Genomic DNA, 25,166 nt, shown 5'->3' on the forward strand with positions numbered 1-25,166 from the left:
TTGGGGCAAGGGAGCCAGCACTAACCAACATTTGAAGCAGCTGCCCTCCAAGAAGGAGGCATAGTCTTGGGCATGTTGGTTCTCTTCTTCTGAAACAATGGCAGGAGTGAGTGGTTTGGCTGCAAGAGCTGTCAGCCATCAACACTCAAAGCAGATGGGAAAATGAGTTCTTCAATTTTGTGGGGTCAGGGTTTGGGGTACTGGGCATCACAGTAAAACTCCCACCGTTACTTTATGTATTCATAAATAATGTGTTGTTCAACTTGAAATACTGAGCAATAAGCACAGATGTAGTTGTGTAAGGAGAGAAAAATATTGTTAATATTAGATGAACGCCCTTAGTAGAAGATCAGCTGAACAGATGCTTTGGATTGTGCTCTAACCTCAGCTTCCCTCACCATTTACCATAGCCCTTTTACACGAAAGTCAGGGACAATGTAGTCTTGAAAAACTTGGCTTTCCATAGCTGGAGCATTTAGCAGAGAAAATCAGCAGAAAAATGGCTAGAAGGAGTGTGCTGCTCTATATTTCCTATTTCTCAGCTTCCCGTGGTCTACTGCTAGCTCCTAAGTTAGTGAAAATACAATGCTTTTAGGAGGTATATTTAGTGTCATTAGCTGAAACAGTAAAAGAGCATGAACTGGAGACAAGAACTTCATCAGTGTATGGTTGGGAGAAATCAAATACAAATAGAAATCCAGGTCAAACTCATTAGGTCATTATATCTTATGATGACGTGGTGGTAGTGGGGATCATGGTGATGACAGTCCTCAGCATATCTATCTCTTAAGTCACTACTGCCACCTAGTCTGGTTGCCTACTGCCTCTGATGTACAGCTATCATTCCTGGAATCTTCCTTCACCATTTTTTTTGAAGATTCCTTTTGTCACTTTCTTATTTCTTCTATTTCTTGTAGTTTTTGTCTTCATTTTTCTTGGTTTATTTCTTACTTTGAGAGAGCACATCTTCCAGTTGTTTTTTTAGAAGAGAGTAATGAGATACAATTTTTTTCGTGTTCGTATGTCTGAAAATGTTTTTATCTTATATTTGATGGTATTTTGGCTGGCTATAGAATTATAAGTTAGATATTATTTTCCTCTTGGATTTTGAAGACTCATTTTTTTATCATGTTCTTGATTCTTCTTTTGCTGTTGAAAATTCCAGAATTGTTCTGAATCCTAATCAATCATTTTTCTTTTTGACACTTACAGAATCTTCTCTTTATTCCTGGATTCTAAATTTCACAGTGACACACATTTATATAGGTCTCCATTCATCCAAAGTGCTGGGTACTTTGTCAGCCTTTTCATTCTAGCAGCTAGTGTTCTGGGAAATGTTCTTAAATATTTTGTTGATTTCTTCCCTTGTGTTTTGTCTTTTTCTTTCTAGAACTGTTTTGGATGATGAATCTCTTGGACTTATCATTGGACTTACTACTTTTCTGTTTTTTATGTCTTTTGCTTCTAGATTTCCTTAACTTAATCATCTAATTCTTGTATCAAATTTGTCCTTTCTGCTGTTTTTTGCTTTTAATTTGCAAGAACTCTTTATTCTTTGAATATCTCTTTTAATAATACATTTGTTCTTGTTTTATGCATGTGCTATCTTCTCTGATCTCTCTAAAGATAATGGTAATGTTTTTGAAAATTTCTTCTTTCATCAAAGTTTCAGTTTCTTCCAAATTGCTTTTTTCTATTTATTCTGGTCTGTATATTTTGTATTGTGGGCTTTCTTCCTATGTCTAATAATGTTTGGCAGTCTGTTCATGTTTATTAGTGGGCATTAAAAAGCTAATTGGAACCTGTAAGCATATGGATGGGGCTTATGATGTTTGAGTTTCACTCAGGCAGTCTGAGTAGTTTGGTTGAGAATTTTCCACCACACGCACCCCCACCAATTTGTATCTCTCTCTTTCTCATTCTCTCTTTCAAATCTCACTCTCTCTCTCTCTCTCTTTTTTTTTTTTTTTTAGTGTGTTGGAATTTTTTTCAGCTTTATTGAGATATAATTGAAATATAACAATTGTGTAAGTTTAAGGTATGCAACATAGTGATTTTGTGTACGTATACATTGCAAAATGATTACCACAATAAAGTTAGCACATTCATCAGCTCACTTAGTTACACTTTTTTTTTTTTTTGATGTGGAGAACTTGAAAACCTACCCTTCTAGCAATTTTCAAACATACAATATAGTATTGTTAACTATAGTCATCAAACTGTTTATTACATGCCCAGAACTTACTCATCTTATAATTGGAGGTCTGTACCCTCTGACCACCTTCACACATTTCACGCATCCCCAACCCCTGGCAACCATCAGTTTATTATCTCTTTCTATGAGTTTGATTTGAGGGGGTTTTGTTGTTGTTGTTTTAGATTTCACATATAAGTGAGATCACACAGTATTTGTCTTTCTGTCTTCGTCTGTGTCTTTATTTTTTTTAATAATAATATTTTTTTATTATGTTAGTCACCATACAGTACATCCCTGGTTTTTGATGTAAAGTTCCATGATTCATTCGTTGCGTATGACACCCAGTGCACCATGCAATATGTGCCCTCCTTACTACCCATCACCAGCCTATCATCTGTGTCTTTAGAACTTTTAGTGTAGTCAGCCTAGTTTGATTTCTCAAAAAAGAAATCTTCTGCCTAAAGACTGAGGATCTGACTGCTTACAGTCTGGAAGTTTAGAAGGGATGAAGGCTGGGGGAAGAGAGAGAAAGCACATCACCGCATTCTGCATTCAATTCGCATATGTTACTGATAAACCCATTTCAAAATCTCTCTTGTAAGGATGTGTAAAGGTATTTACTAAGTTGCGTGGAATGGAAGATGGGAAAACAACTACTTTCAGGAAGACTCATTTTAGCACATATATCCTACTTTCCTTCAATCCTGAGGTACATAGAATCCTATCCCCGTGCCTTAGAGAATTTTGCAGCATAAATGAAGTTGATACTCAGCTTTCCCCATGGCCAGCTTGGGATTTGACTTTCTTAGTTCTGCTTAACTGGTTACCATTCTTCTACCTACTCTCCATCTTCCAAAATGTCATAGTGTTTTCACCCCTGCCTTTTCCTCCTAGGCCTTGTAGATTTATGTCTTTGTAAGAAAAAAAAAAATCTTTTATTACAGTTTTTGTGGGTTTGAAGAGATAATGCTGTCAGATATGGATGTCTAATTTGCTGTTCTAAGCTGGAACTGAGATCATAAGTATTTAGAGCAAAGGTTGACAAGCTTTCTTAAAAAGCTGGAGAGTAACTAATTTAAACTTTCAGGCTTTGTGGACTTTGTCACGACTCCTGAACTCCACTGTTGTAAGGCAAAAGCAGCCATAGATCATAAACAAGTGGACATGGCTCTGTTCTAATAAAACTTTATTTATAATAGGTTTCATGAACTCTGTTTAGGAAAAAAGATTTACCACTTGATTTTTTTTCTCTTTTTTTGGTCAACTTTATTGAGATATAATTTATATACTGTAAATTGTACCAATTTTAAGTATACAGTTAGATGTGGTTGATAAATGTATGTCATTGTGTAACTATCACTACCATCATGGTAGAAAATCATTTTCATAATCCCAAAAACCTTTCTTTTGTGGCCTTTGGCAGTCAGTTTCTTCCCTCCTCCACTTTTTGACCCTGCCAACTGCTAATCTACATTTTAACACTATAGTGTTGGCTTTTCTAGGATTTCCTATCAGTCAAATCATAAAATATGTAGTCCTTTTTGTCTAGCTTCTTTCACTTAGCTTTTATCTTTGTCGTAGATGAGTAAATGGCAGAAAATTAATAGGTCTTAAGCTAGGTTTAGTTTCTCTCTCATAAGTTTGCAGAAGCTATTCAAGGAAAAGAAGAATATGTTTTAATTTCAGAGAACAAGCTCTTTCATTTCACAAAGACTCTTTTTTCATATGAACTTGGCCCACCTGTACATGTTATCTATATAAGTAACATTCTCGTCCTTTTTTCTTAAAAGCCCCTGGCCATTTGGTTCATTGTTGCAAAGAGCAGCAACTTTGGTTATGCCTACATAGAGGGAAGGATATTAAATGTATTTCAGCAATGCAGTGTACAGTGATTGAGATTACTTATATGGGGATCAGACTACCTAGGTTTGAACTCTGGCTCTGTCATATACTAGCAGTTTTCTTGAGTAAGTTTCTTAATTGTTCTTTGCCTGCTCATCTAATTATGGGGATAATAATAGTACCTATTTCAAAGGATTTGTCCGGATTAAATGAGTTACCATTTATAAAGTATTTAGATCTGCACCTGCCTTAATATGGGCTATAGAAGCATTATTATGATTGCACTGTAGATGGCACTAAGAGAAGAGAGCCCAAATTTATTGGAGTGAATAGAATCATTAATAGCATAGTTTTGGAATCTAAGAATCCTACCAGCTCTAGCTGCCTCCCATTCCAGATTACCCCCATTTTGTGGTAATTATGGCCCAATCACGAAGTATTTGGCACCATTTCCATAAATAATGGGCCATAATTATTTGCTTATCTATTCTTTACTAACTTCTTGTTAATTATTGTTCAAACTTTATATTGAAACAGATTTTTTTAAAAAGCAAGGTTTATGTCAGCCCAGTATGATTTAAAAGGATAGGTAGTAAGGTAGTATAGCCTAGCAGTTCAGATGCTAGAACCAGACAGGTTAGCTTGCAGTCTGGCAAGTTGTATAACATTGGGCAAATTAATTACTCTCTGGAAACATGGATATTTGAAGTATCTATGTCATAATGTCATTATAAGCGTTAAACGAGGGAGAACATATAGCCAGTTAAAGTGGTTTGTGTCCTATGCAAAATGTGGTGATAACTTGGGCTGAGATAGTAAGAACGGAAATTAGGAGAAGTTTATGGATTCTAGAAGCATTTTGGAGCATAAATTGAATTGGATAAATATGAGAGTTAGGAGAAGAGGAAAACATCAAGGATGACTTCTAGAGTTTTGGCTTGAACAACTGGGTGGGTGAAGGTACCACCTAGCAAGATGAGAAAGACAGAAGGAAAACAGATAATGGGGAGTCAGGAAGCCAATTCAGATTTCACTTTTGGACATGCTAAGCTTGAGATATGTGAAATTCAGATATGTTTGATACAGTTCTGAATACTGATCCTTTGTCACTTATCTTCATTTTGTTCATAGCCATTTATAATTTATTAATGGAGCCATATTGACAAGTAACATAGCCTTGAATCTGTTTCTTAAAATTGATAGCTGTCACTAATATCTTGATACCTGAAAGTGTCAAGGTAAAAGTTGATAGCTCTAAGATACCTCTAGCTTATAGATTCTTTTGTCTATTTTCATTATGTTTAAGATTGAATCTTATGAAATTGCCACTTTTTAAGGTCAAAAATGTCTAATATTGGTAACTTCATATGGATCAATTTAGTATTTAGAAACAAAATAATAGTGCTTTATTTTTGAAGATGTTTTCATTGTATGTGTGCTATACCATTAGTTTTTATGCATTCATATATACCCCTAGTCCTTTAATCACTGTTAAACTCAAATGCATACACTATTTTTAAAGATCACACATATAAAATATGGCAAAACGAAGATAAATTTTTAATCCTAATTATTTAAATGGATTGAAATTAAATTACATCTTGTGTGACAAAACGATATTTTACACATAACTATTCTTATAAGTGTCCTGTACTGATGTACAATTTATACTTTGTTTATGTACAGAGGAGTTAACAGAATCATCTAAAAGTTTAAAGCTAATGCTTATAATTTCCTTGTGTGTATCTTTCTAGGTTTTGGCTCAGATGGTGTTTGCATTTTATTTCTTCTGGAAGAGTACTGAATTGGCCAGTTTCTAAAAATATAAGTTTTCTTTCATCTTGTACCTGTGGATGAGTTGGGTACAAGATGCTTATGTACATTTTTGCATCCTCAGAAATCCATTTGACATGGGTTTTCTGCCTCTATTTAGATTTTGTTGAGATTACATTTTACCTAATGAAAGTCTTAGCTTTGTAAAAGAACACACTTTAATTTGTAAATTTTGCTGTAAAAAAAGGTGTAGGTCTTATATTAGTGTTCTTCCTCTGGTTGATGTTTCCAGTGTAAATAGCAAATCAGTGATAATGCTAAGGACTGTGGGGGAGGGTATGTATGTATAATATACGTGACTCAACTAAAAGTAGTGACAAAAGTTATGTGGTAGTTTAATATCCAAAATGCTAGATTTGAGTATTCATAATTTTCTTAGTAGATATGCTTACCAGTATAATCACAGAAAGATTTATTTGAAATAAAAAAATAATCTTTACATTTTGAATTTAAAATTGGACATTCAAAAAACCTTCAAATTCATTAAGCTTTCATTTTACTTTTCCTAAAATCAATTATAAGTTTAAAGTATATATTTTAGAAGCATTCATTTTATAACTTTGTAGCAACAGGTGAGCTGAAAAAAAAATCTGTCAAACTTGGCAATGGTTCAGAAAATATGTGAACCTGTCACTGTAAGCAGTCTCAAAGGGCGAAATGCTTTACAGGAGCTAATTAACCTTAGAAAATAATTACACAAATATGCAAATGTTGTTTAGATAATTCCATGTGTTATCAGCTCAGGTAGTCCATCATAAATGCAGACCTTGCAATGCCTAGGTAGTAGAATCTGGCATACGTGATAAGGCTTTGGTTAGTGCATCACTTCTATTTGGCATTTAACAATTAATGATGGCAAGAGTACATCAGGAAATCCAACGTGTACTCTGAGTACATTCCGGTTTCACAGTGTAAACATCCTATGCATTCTGCCACCAGCAAACTCTAATTAACAGATTCACTTCTTTTCTTTTCGTGTGCTTTGTGTGTTTATATATTCTAAAATCATCCAGCTTGAAGGTACTCAATAGAAAATGAACTATGGTATGAAATTCATGGAGAAACCTATAGAGAAGATGTAGTATATTTGCATTTCTGTAATTGAAGCATAGTAGAAAGTCTTTCTTATTGAAATCTGTTTAGTTTCAAGATACATTGCTGGTAATATACACTCTCTGGATTATGGTTTGTAAATATGTAATGGTTATGGACATAGTGTAGGCTGCAGGTTGGAAATGACACAAATTTACCTAAGAACACCATCATCTCATTCATAAAATTCAGATTTTAGTAATATAGTATGTCAGAACTATATATTAAAAACTACTCTATTACATCCTGTGCTACCGTTGTTGTGCTTAATTATTATAGGGGGCAGCAAATATTTGGCAGAATTTGTTTTATCTTAAATTGGTGGGGATCTGGGTCTCCTAAAAAGTGAACAGTAAAAAGTAATAATTTTATGAAAGCTTTGGAAAATAGTCACATATGAAAGGCAACTTTTTTATAGCTAACATTTATCTCCTTTATCACCTGTTTTTTTAAAATAACATTTTTCTTCAAGTTTTTATTTAAATTCCAGTTAGTTAATATACAGTGTAATATTATACTTTTTATCCAAAAGAGAATCTACCTTCAAATTGCTTATATGCTAGAAGGAAGGAGAAGTGACATGGCGGATTAAAGAAATAGCAGGATAGAGAAGAACCAGTGAAATAGTACAGGATTCAATTTAAGCTACCTGGCTAATAGTAGAGGTAACAGGTAAACTTGAACCACCAATATTTTGCAGTAGTTTGAAACATAAGCAGATTAATATGTATAAATAGATGTATATTTTTCATATATTTCTTGTAAGATATTGTGGGTCAAAAGTTAACAAAATCTTCTCTCTTCATGTAGAACATGAGAACTTGATCTTTAGTTAACTTTCTAGCTTTATATCCCTGGAAGCCTGATAAGGTGGTGTCTTCAATTTGTTTTCCCAGGAAATAGATTCTGAGGGTGCATGCAGGAAGTTTGTTGGGGAATTCTCTTGGAATCAGCACCTGTAGGGGAGTTTTAAAAATAGAATTTGGCAGAAGAGGTTCAGTTGCAGTACAGTTGCAACAAAGGCCTCATCTAACTTACTCCACATGGGTCTTTGGATCTGGAATAGCTTTTCAGAGATGTGTTGCCTTGAGGCAGGAGCTAGAGCCTTTACAGATCCATGTCATTTTGACCCATCGTGGGGTGTAAGTTGCCTCAGAGATGGGATTGTAACTTTAGGCTAGATAACTTTCTTTGGCTGAGAACAGTTCCTAGAGAGTGCCTCAGCTAAAGCTATCAGCTGCTAACACTTTCAACAACTCAGGAAATGAGTACTGTATAATTAGAGGGGATTCTGGGAAGCATAGGGAACATTGCCTAAGGTAGAAAATGACCCCTGATTGGTAAACTGCTTCTGAATTAGAAGAAATTATAATGGAGTATAAATACCCAAAGCTCTGATCTTCCCTGAGGCTAGTAACTCTTGTAATTGGGCATGTCCCTTGCAGGCAGGGATCCTGGAAGCCATGCCTATGATGTTGTTGCAAGAGGTTATTAGCTTCTGTGCAATATAAGACTTTTAAGGCAGGATAACTCTTGAATCTGCCCAAGATAAGTATGATTCCCTCACTCCCAAACTAATATTCTATGGTCCAATGACAGTAACTCCTGGAAGGCTGTCTGGTCTGCTACAGGAGCTGGTACAGGGCTCCCACTAAAGAAGTATTGGCTGGTGCTCACCTGTATCTTTTTGGGTCAATAGAGGGCAAGTGTGGCCCAGAATAGTCTTGTGTAATTATTTAGTTGAGACTATAGATGGCCCCCCTTAACTGGGTATTACAGATATTTTTTCAGTTGCGTCTTAGTTCTTAGAACATTTGGTTTTAAAATCTAAAGCTGGAAAGTAATTTGATAACCTTAAAATCAGGCTGAAAATGTTTAAGCACTTGGGGCACATGGGTACTTGAGCTTTCTTTTTCCTACTGCTGACAGGCCACTCCTAACAAGTATTGGCTCCATAGATTGTTGAGGGAAAAAATCAGTGATGATACTAATCTCTGAAAACAGTAGTCTTATTTGTGAATGGTGGAAAGAACCATTGGTCCTTAGCTCTCCTTTAGTCATAGATGGGTCCTTTGGGCCTCATTGGCAGTTTCCCTCATTTCCTATGAGTCACGAAGTTTTGCTGAGTTTCCCTTTATAATGACTCTTTCCGTCCTTTCTTTTCCATTCACTCTGCTATCACCCTGAGTAGTATTATAGTCTTTATCACTTCATATATGAATTACTGAACCTGCTACCTTGGATGTGTTCTCTGCTTTTAAGTTTTGCCTACTCTGAGCTGTACCATGAGATCCCAGACTAAATTTCATGGTAGAGCTTTGTCTAGGGTTTTTAGACTACAGCTCTTCCTTGACATGCAATGGGGTTGCATCTCAATAAACCCTACTGTAAGTTGAAAATACTGTAAATCAAAAATGCATTTAATGCACCTAACATATGGAACATCATAGCTTAGCCTTGCCTACTTTAAACATGCTCAAAACACTCACATTAGCTTATAGTTGGGCAAAATCATATAGCACAAAGCCTATTTTGTAATTTATAAACATATGTATTTGTTTTGTATTTTATAATAAAGTGTAATTTATTGAATACTGTACTGCAAGTGAAAAACACGTTGTATAGATACAGAATGGTTGTTGAGTGTATTGGTTATTTACCTTAGTGATCGTGTGGCTGACAGAGCTGTGGCTCACTACCACCACCCAGCATCACGAGAGATTGCTAGCTGAGAAAAAGATGAAAGTTCAAAATTTGAAGTACAGTTTCTACTAAATGCGTATTTTTACGTACCATCGTAAAGTCAAAAAATCATTAGGTCAAACCATTGTAAGTTGGTAACCATCTGTATTAATATGTAATCCAGATTTTCCTGGAGCATGAATAAGGTCCCTGAAAATAGTGAGAAGGAAGGCTTGAAAGGTAGATTTAGAGAAGATATTGGCTAAGAGTTCCAGTTATTTTGTAAGCATTGGGGACCATTTCACTAAATGACTTTTTAGAGCTGGAGAGTGGTTGATCAGGGCCAGGCTTCAGAAAGATTGTTCTGGCAACACAGTAAGGGGAAAATCTACTAGAAATGAGAATAGTTAGGTATCTTAAGAGGACCCAAAGTGATCTGGGAATGGAAAGGATGGGACACATTGGGTCTCTACAGTGTAAAGGAAGAGTTAGTGACTGTGAGAAGGAAGCATGGAGGACCTCACTGAGGGCAGATGGTAAGGATTTATTATAGGCCCATTGGACTGGATGTCAAGACAGTCTGCCAGGAATAGAGAAAGTAGTACTCCTCGCAAACCACTACCCCTTATATCTTTATATGTTAATACTCTTATAAAATTGCAAACATGTTAAAGGCCAGAATCGTGGCTTACTTTTTATTAGCCTTACACATCTACTTCCAGCGCAAAGCCTAATGGGGACAGAGTAATATCCTCTGTGTTTTTATTCTCTCTGTATAAAGAAAGATGTTTTGATCCATCAAGTTATGTAAGATATTTCTGCCTACTCTCAGGAGGTGGAACCTGTGTTATCTGTCTTCCTGTTTTGTTTTTACATTTCTTTCCTTGTAAGATATAATTAGGGTGACCAGATGTGTGCATTTTTTCTGGGTAGTCCCAATTTAGACCTGTTCTCCTCATACAATAACTAATAGTACCTTTCTTCACCCTCAGAAGTTTGTATAGTAAATTCTATGGTCTCTCCACATACATATACAGAAAAGTGCTAAGTTTATATTAGTCAGTTTGACTCTAACTATAAAGAATACATCTGTGTAACTACTACTCCAGTCAAGAAATGCAACACTGCCAGCCACTAGAAGTCTATTTTCTTTTCACAACTCTGTCTCTCTTCCTTACTTTTTTTATAATAATTTTTTATTATGTTATGTTAGTCACCATACAGTACATCCTTAATTTTTGTTATAATGTTCCATGATTCATTATTTGCGTATAACACCCAGTGCACCATGCAATATGTGCCCTCCTTAATACCCATCACCAGCCTATCCCAGTCCCCCACCCCCCTCCCCTCTGAAGCCCTCAGTTTGTTTCCCAGAGTCCATAGTCCCTCATGGTTCATTCCCCCTTCTGTTTACCCCCTCTTCATTCTACCCTTCCTTCTACCGATCTTCCTGCTATTTCTTATGTTAGAGTTAACCACTATGCTGATTTTTATGATCACCATTTCCTACTTTTTAAACTAATGAAAGCTAAATTATTAAAGCCAAAATGCCCTACATGGATTTCTTCCCAATTATCACTTTTATTTATTTTATATACCTTAACTGTGGGTTATTTCATATGTATGTTACCAATAGGTATCTTTAAAAGCATACTTGTGTTTTAGTATATGACTACAAGGTTGTAATTAATCATCCTGAAGATAAATGTTGTATTTTCATTATTTATCTATTACACTAATTTAATGATTCAATCAACAAGACAGAGCTCTTGGCCTCAAGACTTTGATAATCAAACAAGCAATTACAATACAGATTATTCAGTATAATAATGGGAGCATGCACAAGATGTTGTAAGACGTTACCCAGCCTTGGGGATGATAGGGAAGACTTTTGACAGGAGGTGATGTCTTGTTTGAGTTTGAAAAACAAGTAGGAATTATGCAGGGTGCAGTGAGGGCAGAGCACGGGAATCACTTTCTAAACAAAGGAAATAGCACAGAGAAAAGAAAGTTTGGCACAATTAGGTTACTGGAAGTTGTTCCCTGCAATTAGAACACAGAGAGTGTTCTCTATGGTCTCCTGCTGGGGGAAAAGGGTGTCTTTTGGGTCACCTTATATTTCAGAGCAGTGGTAAGAGATGCAGTTGAAGGTAGAAGTCAGATTATGAAAGGTCTTAAATGTCATACTAAGTTTGAACTTGATCTTGAGGGCAATGAATCAGCTTTGAAGCATCTACTAAGTAGGAGGTGAGTAACATGGCAACATGTTCATATTTGCATTTTTTAAAGTTTGTTCTCACTACAGAATTAGAGAATTTAAATAGACAATCCTAAAGGCAGTAAAAATGGGCTGGGAACCATTGTAGTCATCCAGTTGTGAAATGATAATGGTTTGAGCTAAGCCAGAGGAAATGAGAAAAGAGAAGAGGATGGATTTAGGATACAGCAGGGGGCAAAATCAACAGGATTTCAATGATCGATTATATATGGAATTTGAGCAAGAGATAAATAAAAGATGCCCAGATTTTGCCTGGAGGTGGGGAGCAAAGACAGTGACACAGGTTTGTAGAGGAGATTTCTAATGGAATGTTGAACTGTTTGAGTTTGAAATATCTGTGGGACATCAAAAAGTAAATGACTGTCAAGCACTTGGATATATGGGTTTGGAGCATTGAAGAGAAATTTGGGGTAGAACTAGACATCAGGGAACAATAGCTTCTAGGTGGCAAGGGAAGTCATGTTTTGGACCTTGATATGATATTATAAAATTTCTAAGATGGAAAATGTGAATCAATTGTCTTCGTTGTCTAATACCATGACATTTTTAGGGAATTAGTCTTTGTTGTTAAAGCTTTAAAGAAATACTCGTACAAAATTTTTTCATGATTCTTTAGTTTTTATCAATTTGTTTTTTGTCAGTATTATTTAGCTCTTTGGGATTTTTTCCTCACATTATCCAGGTTTAAGCTGTAACCACAATATGTGTCAACTACCAAAATAAATACAACAAAATGAAATTATTATAGAGCCTTTGGAATTAAAGTAATATGCATACATTTATTAGGGTTTAGCAGGTTAGAAATACAGAAGCCCCTGGGTTTATATGGTAGATTTCTCCCAGTTTTAGAAATAAAATGTGTATGGAAAACACTTTTACAAAAAAGTACATTTTTAAATAATTTAAATAGAGAATATTCGTTAATTTTCTGCTTCCTTTCAGCTTATAGCGATACTTAAAATTTTATAAATCAAATAATTTAGATTTATATTTCTTATAGAAATATTTTCAGATATAAATGTAGAAATTTAACTGAACTTTTTAGTGTTCTACTCTTCTGTCATAAGACGCTGTAACTTTCTGCTGTGCAGTTCTCAAGTACATACATGTGTGTTTTAATATTTTGGATATACCAGAATGCAAGTACCCCTCAAAATATGGTTATTTTGAATATTTTGTTTATGAGGATTATGGTAACAATTAAACTTCGCAGTAATTTACTAATACTTGAATACTTTTATTTATTCTCTAATTTGAATTTTCAGTGGTAGTTCTTTTGTACTGATACTGTTTTCAATGAGCTGCAACTGTCTTATTTCTTAAGCTACGTAAACAAGCATATAATTTAATTTTTGATTACTATGATAATAATTAGATATGGTATATAATATATCATACTTGTTTTCTTCCTAGGAAAATGGTTCTCCTGAAGAACATGCAATCTATGTGTGGGACCATTTCATAGCCCAGTCTGCAGCTGAGAATGTGTTTTTTGTTGCTCACAGCTATGGAGGACTTGCTTTTGTTGAACTGGTGAGTACATTTAACTCTGTTTTTAATTCCCAAACTCTTTACAGACTTATTCTCCCCCACTCAATTTTAATTGATATCATTACTTAAATTACTTTAAAAAAGATGAAAACAAAATATTGTGAATAAATAATTTTATAATGTTTGAAAAGAGTATTTATTTACTTTATTGTGGCAGAGCTTTTCCATGCTAACCAGAAAGCTTTTTGCCTATTCCTTATTTACATATTACTTCTTAATTTTTACAGTATAGAACATTTTCATACATTTGATGATACTTCTGTTTCCTGTGTTATATGTACAACTATTGAAGCATATGTTATCTGTAAACTGTTTAAAATTTCAAGAGACCTATTGAATATTGGAGACCCTTCTGTTTATCTTTAACTAACTTTTATCTCCACAAGTCAGAACTTGATACTAGATCAGAATTCATATAATTAGTATTTAAACCATCAGAAGGTTTCCATTAATCTGCTAAGTGGAATTCATTGTTTGGCCATAAAAATGTTTGCATTTCAAAGTAACCTGATTCTTGGAATTAAGATTGTGTACATTATAGAAAAAATTATCAAGATTTAAAAATTTTGTCTGTGTCATATGCAGTGTTAAAGTACCATGCCTTGTGCCAGTATGAAAGGTTAATGGGATATAATCCATATCAAAAATGCACTAATGAAGAATTTATGCCTCCATGTCCATAAACCTTATGTTACAGGGATGTAACAGTGCTATAATAAAGTGATTAATTTGATAAAAGTACATTTGATAATTTTAGATCCAAATAATCTAACATGGACATTAAAAGCAGGCACAGCGTTATTGTCTAACTTTTGTTTCAAAACTTTGATGTGCATATCTCTTTGTTGTGGAAATTAAATATATTTCCATGGCCTTTTCAACTTCCGCATACCTTATTGCTCACCCACATGATTTAGATATAAAACTGGTGGTGACACCTGGGAATATTTTAGCTGACCTAAATTCGCAAATGGTTTATGTTCTCTTAAGATCAATAAATAAGTTAAATCTTTTGTTAAATGGATTTCACTTTTTAGAAATTCTTTTCAAGTACTTTTATTTCTGCTGCATTAATTTAATATATAATAGATATTTTAAGATAGCTCTTTAATATACTAGTATGTGAATGTTGTCTTTCAGATAGTTCTTTTAGCCCCTACAGATACAGATCTATATATATACACACACGTACACACATAGCATATATATGTACCTTACATTTTCTTTGTAAGCCATTACATTACTTAAAATTTGAAATTTCATCAGCTCGAAGAGTAACTTAAAATGTGTCTGAAAGCCTGCAAGACTACCCAAATTCCAGATTACTGTAAAACATAAATTCCTTTTTTCTTTTTTTTTTACTTAAAGACAGTTTATAAAAGCTTTTTGTACATCAAATTTGGAATTTAAGTGAATATTGGGTAGTTTTTAAAATGAACTTAAGATGACAGAGTAACAGATGACCAGTGTGTCAGTCCCATTTTGCCTGTCCTTCTTGTCACACACTGGTGGATATTTCTCCACTTTTGTTCCACTTTAATATAAAGCACACAGATGTTTCAGAACAAGACTTGACTTCTGACCTTGAGGCTATTAGGGTCAGGGTCCTCAGGGCCTGTGAAATTATCACAAGCTGAGCCAAAGTTTTTCTCCATCACAGGAAGTAACCAGTAAGTAAGAAGTTAAAAAGGAGCTTTGTCAGAGAGACAAGATGGTCTCAGTAAGGGTCAGCTTCTGTAGTCTGCTATCTCTGCAGGAGGTGCAGGCATGGGAGGAGGAATATAATATAACCACTGGCACATCACATATCTGTCAGGCAACACCAGGACTGAGAAGTCTATTTAATGTAATGTACCTTGTTTAGGTTTTAAAATATTAATGGCGATTATCTCAACTTCATAATATTTGCTACTTTTTGTGAAGTAACTTTAATAGGGGTATGTTATTAGGGGTATACACATGGTGGCAACTGAAGAAAAAGTGGTTCCTGACCTAATAAAACAAATGCCTCTAAGTGAATGACAATAATAACTAAAACCACTAATGAGATTTACATAAAATTTTGACAAAGCTTGATTAATATATTTAAGGCTATTATGTTTCTTTAATTTCAAAAGGATTTTTGAAAGATAGCATAAAGAAACAGCAAAACCATTGAAATATTTTTAAGCCTTTGCTTTTTCCCGAAAGTTGAATAATATTCTTTCCTATTCTCCCTGATATTCGCAGGGGAAAAGTCACAGTGTTTAAAATGTTGACAAATATTTATTCTCTCGGGATTTTCAATGTTAGTGTAATGGATGAAATTGTTTTTCATGGATTCAAGTTTTAATGTTAACTTTACAAGAAAGTGAATTGTGAACATCTTAGATTATGTTTTAGAATTTATCTCGATAGTACATTGTTCACATCAGACATTAAATCGTTTCAGTAAAGTTTGACTTTTTTTGAATTGTCATAAAATTTTACTCCTGCTTAAAGGCTCTCTACTCACTCACTCCCTCCTCCTCTCTTGCAATCTCTCTTTATCTCTATCTCTGTCTCTTTCCACCCCCCTTCTTTTAGGAGCAATCCTAGTTTGTAATATCATGTTTGAATGCATGGAGTTTGTTTTTCTACCACTCTCATAGTCTCATATTATATAATGTAACTTGTCATTAAATTAAATTAAAAGTGTGTATAATTGTTTAAAATTAAATGTGCTGCTAATAGATATCGGAAAATAAATTACTTTTATATTTCGAGCACAAAATATTTGTAGGACTTTCATATTTTGCTAATTGTTGTTTTTGAAAACCTAAGAACATTTATGATTATATCCTATTTTAAATTGTTGCATTTCTCCTGAAAAATACATTATCATTATAATTATAATATATACCAATGCTCATTTTATGGTAGTAAATCTTGGAACTTGATCAGACCTAACCTCATAAAAACAGTATATAGTTTACTAAAATAATGAGAAAAGTGATATTAAAAATATCCTTTTCACTGCATTTATAATCACCATATGGTAACAACCCAAATTTCTAATTCTCCAAACTTTCTGTGATCCTTGTAAAAATAAGTGTTAAGACAGCTCTGGTAGCAATTCCAGCATTCACTCATTAAAGACAAAAGGGAAGATGGGAAGAACTATTTACTTTATGAATTGATAATGAATTTTATCAATTCTATTTTATCAATCTGTCCAATGTTATCTTTTCTGTGTATTTAAATAGTTTCAATATAAAAAGTTACAGTTATTAAACCTTCATTTAGAAAGTTTTAAATTTCTATTTTTAGAAATTCTGTTTTATACATGATATAATTAGTCATAACTCACACACATTTATCAAATTCATTCAGAGAGACATCTACAAATAATGAAGCTTACTTTTGCCTTATATTGTTAAAAAAATGAAGCTCATTTTTTAAAAATAACTGTCATTAAAAACTATAGTTTTAAGCTCTTCATCATTTCTTTCACTTTCGATGAAGTGATTCCATTGCTTACATTGTTGGTCATTTCAAAGTGCTTTGCTCTTGTTTTTCTAGCTGATAGTTTGACAAAATGAAGCAACCTTAAAATTTTCTTATATTTGGAAATAGTTAGTTTTACTTGTCAATGCCCAGTTTCCCAAATCAGCTCACCTTACCTCCCATGTTTGCAGTGCTCAATAAATCAATTTGCATTCAGATTTCTTTCTTTAGCCAAAGTGAGAGTGTTGATACTTTTTTTTATAAAACACTTTAAACAATTTTAGCAAATGTGTTTCATTAGTTTATTGAATCATCTTAGCTGATATAAAATTATTGTTTTTCTTATGGCTTTTATTTCCTTTTCCATATAATTAGTGATATGTTCACAACCACCACTAAAAACATCACTTAAAATGTGTGAAAACTGCTCCTTTTGAAAGTATATCTCTACCCACTTTTGATTTTGGTTTTTCCATGCTTGTCAGCACTTGATTGGCACCTCACTTGCATGTGAATTAAGGAATGAAGGGAACGCTATTTCCCTGCCATTGTTCCATGCTGGGCTCCCTAGCCTTCAGGCAGCCTAAGCTGACCTTCAGCAGCTGATAGAGGACTAGTTTTTGGACATAACTGTGTGAGGACACTCAAGCTCAGTCTACTCTGGGTCAATCTTTTTAAAAAACTGCCTGAAGCATGATTTGGATTTACGCTGAAGAGAAAATGGAATGGGACTAAAAGTATTTGGTCTTACCTTCAGTGACATCAGCTAACTATGACCTTAAAGAAGCGTCAGTTACATTTTGTCTACAAAAAACAAAGTGAATTAGATATTGGTAGTATATCTGTATGCGAGTGTCTAGATATTGGTAGTAATGTGATCAGTGGAAAAAGCTAAAAGTTGGGCCACTAAGAATCAAGAATTGAGGAGAGGTAGAATAAGTAAGGGATAAAGCAAAGAAAAATTATCAAAATAATTGAGACCAAAAATACTTCTTATAAACCTACTTTAAAATGTTGGTAATACAGCAAAAATAAGTTGCCATTTGTAATATAACTTTAATTTCTGATTTGGTTGCCTACATGATACAAACAACATGTTAATGTATGATTACAACTTGTTGTGCAGAATGCTCTCTTCGTTTTTGAGTTATTTTATAGGAAGACGGTTTAGTTTCTAGAACTATTTTGTATGCTCCTTAAAGAGAAGAATCGGAAGTTATATTATTTTGATCTCCTCTATTCACTTTTATTTCATGCCTTGCATGTAGTGTAGATACTATCTTTTGATTGTTGGTAACACTAATTTTAGAAGTTAGTTACAAGAATCCAAGTGAGATCCAATAAAGGGCTTTACCCACATAGAAGTAGAGAGAGTAAGCACGCATTCGAGATGTTAAGGAGGGGAGATTCTCCATGGCTTAGTGACATTGGATCCAGAAAGCTGAATGAGAAGAAAAAGAGTATAGTATATCCTTCCCCCATACACACCATATCAAAGAAGATATAAAAGGAATCCAAACACAACAGATACATAATAATAAACAGTGATTATGCTGATACCTAGGTATTTGGGGTAAGTGTTTGCATATATTATGTGGTTGATAATTGTGGTTAATAATAAATGAATAAGTGAGATATCAAGTCGGGGTTTTAAAAAGAAAAGGAGAGTTATATATACAGATGTGATTTGTTAATAAACTTCACAGGAGTTACCTGTGTATTGGAGTTTGATTTTTTTTAACTTTTATTCAAATAATTTTTAATAAGTATTAGGAGGACTGCTGTTTGTTCATTTTTATGTTGACTCCGCTCCTTTTGTCCCGTATCTAAGCAGCCAACACATTTCTGTCAGTTATCTTCCTCTGAAATATTGGTCATGTCTTTTCTTCTCTCTGCCCACTGTTAATTTCATCATTTTACAACTATATCATTGTACTCTTCTACCCATTTCCTACTGGCTGTCTTTACTCTTTATTTCCCACTGTATAGCATACCATAGATAATATTATTTAAAAACCCCTTTTACCATGCTATTCCTGAATCACATTGGCTCCAGTTTTCTACTGTATCATGTCTCCTCTCTGTAACTTTAAGACCATCTGTATAATCTGATTATTTCTATCCAACTGTATTTTTCCCAGTAGAAACCTTCAGTTCTAGTCTAATTTCCTTACTGCCATTGCCCCATCTCACTACGCCTCCATCCCTGGCCTCCAAGCCCAGTGTACACAAAACTCAGAAGATGACCTGGGTTTAAATACCTAGTTCTGTACCTAAAAATTATGATAAATTGGACCAGATCCCTTTTGTGTGCCCTCCTCTAAAGGTACCTGCTTCACAGCAAAGTTTGAGAATTAAATTAGAAAATTCCTGGTTTTGAGGAACTGAATCAGTGGCAGTTAAATGTGAGTCCAAATGCCCACAGGAGGTCCTCATTTTCATTTTGCCAATGCCATTTCCCCCTCCCAAGTGAAAGAATTTCCCTCCTTACTAGATTTTTCACAAAGTATTCTCACTTAACTCCCCATTTTTCTGTAGTATTTATGTTTCACAAATGAAAACTTTAGTTTTGTTTTACTAATTAGTTTTGTTTTTATCTTTTATCTCTGAATTTTATCTTGCCCAAGTTATCTGGAACAATGTTCTTGTTCCACCATCTCTCCCCAAGTTTGGAAACAATATGTATTGCAATAACATGAGTAGGCTTAAGTATCTGCAAAGTTAATTGATCTGTATAGAGAGTTTGAGCACTGGCAATAACTCTTTTACTAATTAAACTTAATCATTCTTTGTACCCTCCATTGTAATATTGATTAGTTTGGGAATTCTGACTAATCAGTTCTTTCACATCAGACAGTATTACCTACCCTTTTTGTTCCTGGTGTTAGTCTCTTACGATCTTTTTTCTACTGGTGTCCTCGTCCCTTCAGCTGACTGAAAAGATGACTTCTTTGTGACTCACTCTTCAAAGTGTAGTCTTCTCAGTCAAAGAAGAAAATTATTAAACTAAGTTATAACTATATCCCCATAATGTTACATAGCAGTGTATGCCATAAGTCTAGGAAACTTTCCATTTCATCCCTAATTATGAGTTTAATATTACCTTTTCTTTGATAATTAGCTTTTGAGGTTAATTAACATATTTGTTGAGATATAAATAAGATCTATTAAGCTTTCTTGAGATACAATTCACATGCCATAAAATTTATCTTCTAAAGTATCCAATTCAGTGGTTTTCAGTATATTCAGAGTTCTACAACCATCACCACTGTCTAATTTTAGAACATTTTCATCATCACAAAAGAAACTGAATATCCATTAGCCATCACTTCCCATATTTACAATCCTACCAGCAATGTATGAGAGTTCTGATTTCTCTACAACCTCACCAACACTTGTTATTGTTTGTCTTTTTTATTTCTGCTATTCTAGTGGGGGTGAACTGATACCTCATTGTAGTTTTTATTTGCATTTCTCTAATGACTAATGATTTTGAACATGTTTCATGTCCTTATTGGCCATTTGTGTATTTTCTTTGGAGAAATGTCTTTTAAAATTTTTGTCCATTTTTTTTTGTGTGTGTTGTCATTGGATTGTTGAGTTCTAAGAGTTCTCTGTATATTCTGATACAAGTCCCCTATCAGATACATGATTTGCAAATATTTTTTCCCATTCTGTGGGATATCTTTTCACATTCTTGAAGATATCCTTTGAAGTACAGAAGTTTTTTATTTTGATGAAGTTGAATTCATCTAGTTTTTGTTTTTGTCACTTGAGTTAATTTTTGTACGTTGTGTGAAGTATGGTTCAACATAATTCTTTTAAATGCAGATACTCAGTTGTCTCAGCACCATTTGCTGATAAGACTATTCTTTCCCCTTTGATTTGTCTTCACATCTTTGACTATAAGTATGTAAGGGTTTGCTTCTGGATCCTCAGTTCTGTTTCATTGATGTATATGTCTCTCCTTATACCAGTACCCACACTGTCTTGATTATTGTAGCTTTGTGGTAAGTTTTGAAGTTGGGAAGTGTGGATTCTCCAGCTTTGTTCTTCTTTTTGAAGATTGTTTTGGCTATTCTGCGTCTCTTGCATTTCCATATGAATTTTAGGATCAATTTGGGAAGTATGGCCATATTAATACTGTCTTCCATTCCATGAACATAGGCTTTCTTTCCATTTATTTAGATCTTTTTTCAAAAATGTTTTGTTTTCAGTGTACACGTCTTACACTTCTTTTGTTAAACTTATTCCTCAGTATTTTATTCTTTCTACACTATTGTAAGTGAAATTATTTCTTAATTTCATTTTCAAATGGTTTGCTATTAGTGTAAAAATATAATTTTTATGTTTTGGTCTTATAATCTATAACCTTGCTGCACTCGTTTATTTGTCCTGGTGTGGGGGGGGTGGGGTATGAATTTCTTAGAATTTTCTATGTTCAAGGTAATATAATATTGAATAAAAATAATTTTACTTCTTTTCTGATCAAGATGCTTTGCTTTTCTTCTCTTTCCTTTTTTAATTTCTTTTTCCCTAATCTGTCCAGTACAAGGATGAATAGAAGTAGCTATAGTAAACATCCTTTGGTTCCTGGTCTTAAGGAGAAAGCATTAATTGTTTCACCATTAAGTATGATGTTACTTGTGATTGTTTCCATTCTTGATAGATCTTTTCCACTAAGGACCTTGTGTGCTTCTTAATGTTTATATCCCTCATTCACACCAAGATCAGTTTGCTCAAAAGGCTGAAATGGAGAAAAATTTCACTAATCTTTAATAAGAATCTTTTTGTAGGAAAAAGGGTCCATACTACTCCGTTAGAATTACCTTTTGAAGAGGTTTTTCAGTATCCACGTAAATGGGCTGCATCCAGGTCTCATTGCCCTACTGCTGGGCAGGTGCAAGATTGGGCACTCTATCTGTTAACTCAACAGACTGCCAGGAAACCACTGGTAAATTAGCACAATAATATGTTAAGGAGAACCCAGAGAAATCGATATATTAATTTGTTAGATATAAATCTTTCTACAAGAAATATTTCCTTTTCATTGGTTTTATAAAATATCTTAATGAGAGATTTTGCATTTTACTGCAGGTATGAGAGCATGATAGACTGTTATAGACCTTTTATAAGGGGGATTGTAGAACACATTTCAGTTAATAAAGAGGCTGTTTTTGCTATACTTACAACATTATGATAATCACTCAATGTAAGCACTTCCCCAAATAAGATTCCCCACCACAGTGACACCTCTGATTTGTACCACAAATTGAAAAGAGCTCTTAGAGGACAAAAATTTTACAATCAGAACCATTTAACTTCTGTCTTAGAAGTTGGACTTCAATCCTTATTAAATAATTTACTCAAATTAACTCAGGGAAGCCAGGTAGACTCAGACTCAAAGCATACTAGATCCATGTTGGGATACAGCTTGAGAGAACAAAGAAAGAAGCCAGATCTGGGCAAAGGTGTCATTACTAAGGTTTAGAATGGGTTTAAGAAAAGCTAATTTAGCTGGAGAGATTGACTTTGGAGGGAGTAGCAGGTGAACCATCACTAGGTAAGCAGAAATAGAGCATGGTGAACTCAGGCTTAAATTAAGAGGTATAATCTGGTAGCAGAGAACAGAAAATCAAGGCATTGGGTGATAAATGAGTAAATAGAATGTAGTCACTGGTTCTAAGTGTACCTCTTCTCTCCAACCATACCCTACGTCACTGCATTATAGGGAAGGAAAAGGGGAAAAAAGAACAGGATCCAGCACTGGGAAAAGGATAAACAAAGCAAGGTTTAAGACTTCAAGCACTGGCTAGGGGTTTAGAAATAGAATCCTTTCCTGAGAAAGAGGTTATAGCAGTAGGCAAAAACATCAAAAAGATTATGAAATGATGAATCGAGGCAGAAGTCCAATTTATGTGGCTTAGATCAGAATGGGATACAGTAGAATACTGCATCCTAAGGTTATTTAGATACCCAGGGTTTATCCTGGTACTGGTTACCAGGTTTCGATGCAATAAAGGAGATGAGGTCAGAAGAGCTATCATTTTTCCTGTTCTCATGGCTCTGAAATGATCACACTATGAGTGTGAAACCTTTTGTGCCCAGAGAAACAAAGTGATATTCTTCTAAGCTGCTGTGTTCTTAACTTTTTGAGTTGGAGACTTTTAACCCCATACGTATGTCAGTTCACTCTCCCCTCATATTTTTTGTTATTGGTTTTCAGCACCTTTTCAGTGAATAAATTTAGAACATAGTAAAGCCACCTGGATCTCATAAATTTGACTTTATAGAAATTATTTCTTGGGTTTGAATATTTTGCCTTCCAAACAATAAATGGTTTAGAAAACTATTAAAGATATTAATTCATTTTTTCATTTGAACATCCCACTCTGGGGGAAGTACTGGGAAAATAGTTTAAAGCACATGATCCCTGGCTGCAAGAAGGTGATAGGCTAAATAGGAAGCACATTTAAACAGAGTAATATATAGTAAGATACTTGTGAAGTGGCATTGTAGCCAAGACGTTAACTTCCCCAAAATGAAGATCCATAACATAAATTTATCTTGTGTAAGTATTGGGGAGGATTGTTTCTGTTAATAAATTGATATGATCTTTTTATCAGAAAATAAAAACTCTGTAATGCATTTTTACCCTTGTCTCCTACAAACCCAGAGCTATGGTTAGTTTTTTATTTCATTAATTATTCTCATCTGTGATCATTTATTGAGTGTCTTAATTCATAAATATATTTTGCTTTAAGTCATCTCAGAGTCCTTTTCTTTAACTGACTAAGAATAAATAACAAATTAATTCTTTTCTCTGGTTCCTATTATGCTGCTAGCCTGGCTGGGCCTATAATAAGTATATACTCAATAAATAGTTTTTGATCCTGTATTTATATAGAGATAGTTATCAAAAGTAGATCTCAGATGGTGCTTCGTTGAGTCAGATGAAGAAAGTAAGGTCTGGGCATTCATATTGAGCCACAACATAGCACAAAGCAGGGCGAACGAGAGAACAAAGTTGATTATTTAAGATGTAAAACAGGGACATTTAGAATCAGTATGCTTGAGTGTGTAGGAGGTATAGTCTGTGTCTCAAAATTTTGTACACTTGGAAGGGCCATTAATGGAAATTGGTCAGTGAATGAAGAAAAACAACTAAGAAGTTATTGAAATCTCTACTCAAGGGAAGTAGCCAAGCCTAACCCTAACCCCAAAACTAGTTATATTTTCTCTGATTAAATTGAACAAGTTAAATCTCATATCGTCTATGGAAAAAGAATTGCCTGTTTAAATATGTATTAGTGTATTCAGATTTCTTCTTAGTTTTCCGTATGTTATTTGAATTTTTCTCATAAAGAAGTTTATCAAAGAGCATAAGAATACAATAAAAATTGCTATTTAATATTTCAGTGACATTTTTATAATTGAGTCAAATGATTAAAAAGTGTTCTAATTTCTAATATACCTAGTTTATGCCTGATATCCATAAATCTTGACATCTAACTTCTAACATCTTATCTCCAAATTTCTTTACTACATTAATCAGACATCTGGATTAAAAGAAAAACTTGGCATTTATCTTTCTAAAGGAGAGGCACTGGTCGGAAAGATAAAGCACCTCAACTTTCTCCTGTAGAAATTCCCTATTTTGACTTCTTTCCAGTTACAAGACGTCAAAGGATGCTATATAATTGTAAATGTTGATTTTCTAAAAAATTCTAGTAGCCTGTCTGCTAACAACAAAGAAACTTTGACTTTCTCAATAAAGTGGTGCCCTGTGAACAATTGTCAAAAAATGATATATCACTAACCCCTATGCATTGCCTCTGTTATATTACTGCTCAGTTTACCTCAGAAAAAATTCTTATTTCCAATGTCATTAATAGTGTAATAATAGTTTTTACTGCTGTTACAGGCTCAGCCTTAAATTTTCAGTTCTGCATTTCTAGGCTATCTAAATATTAGACTTATTTATATTATGTCCAAATATTAAATGTGTAGTAATATATTAGCTATCTTTAGCATATTATAAACCTTCACATGTAGTGACCCTTGCATTTATTCCAAGATCTTACAATAGATTTTCAAGTAAAACAGATATCTTCTAATCTGATTGCTGTATTAGAGCCTTCTCTCACTCTCCTAGAGCCCTGTCATTGCTATTATAATAGAATCCATATAATCTGTCAGCCAGCCATGGGGGCCCAAGACGTG

The 25,166-nt window shown here is 34.0% G+C and overlaps 1 protein-coding gene across 9 annotated transcripts in view; it reads left to right on the plus strand.

Moving 5' to 3' along the window:
* The window catches only part of ARB2A (ARB2 cotranscriptional regulator A), a 422,367-nt gene that overhangs the window by 221,194 nt on the left and 176,007 nt on the right, over positions 1-25,166 (plus strand). For all 9 annotated transcript variants that reach the window (XM_087861977.1, XM_045796280.2, XM_087861983.1 and 6 more), the window contains one exon: positions 13,341-13,460. In XM_087861977.1, coding sequence (XP_087718103.1) covers positions 13,341-13,460 — 120 coding nt within the window. The remainder of the gene's footprint in view (positions 1-13,340; positions 13,461-25,166) is intronic.

Source organism: Ursus americanus, chromosome 5, assembly GCF_024610735.1.
Source record: "Ursus americanus isolate L20-20 chromosome 5, mUrsAme1.1.p, whole genome shotgun sequence".
In the NCBI taxonomy this organism is placed as follows: domain Eukaryota; kingdom Metazoa; phylum Chordata; class Mammalia; order Carnivora; family Ursidae; genus Ursus; species Ursus americanus.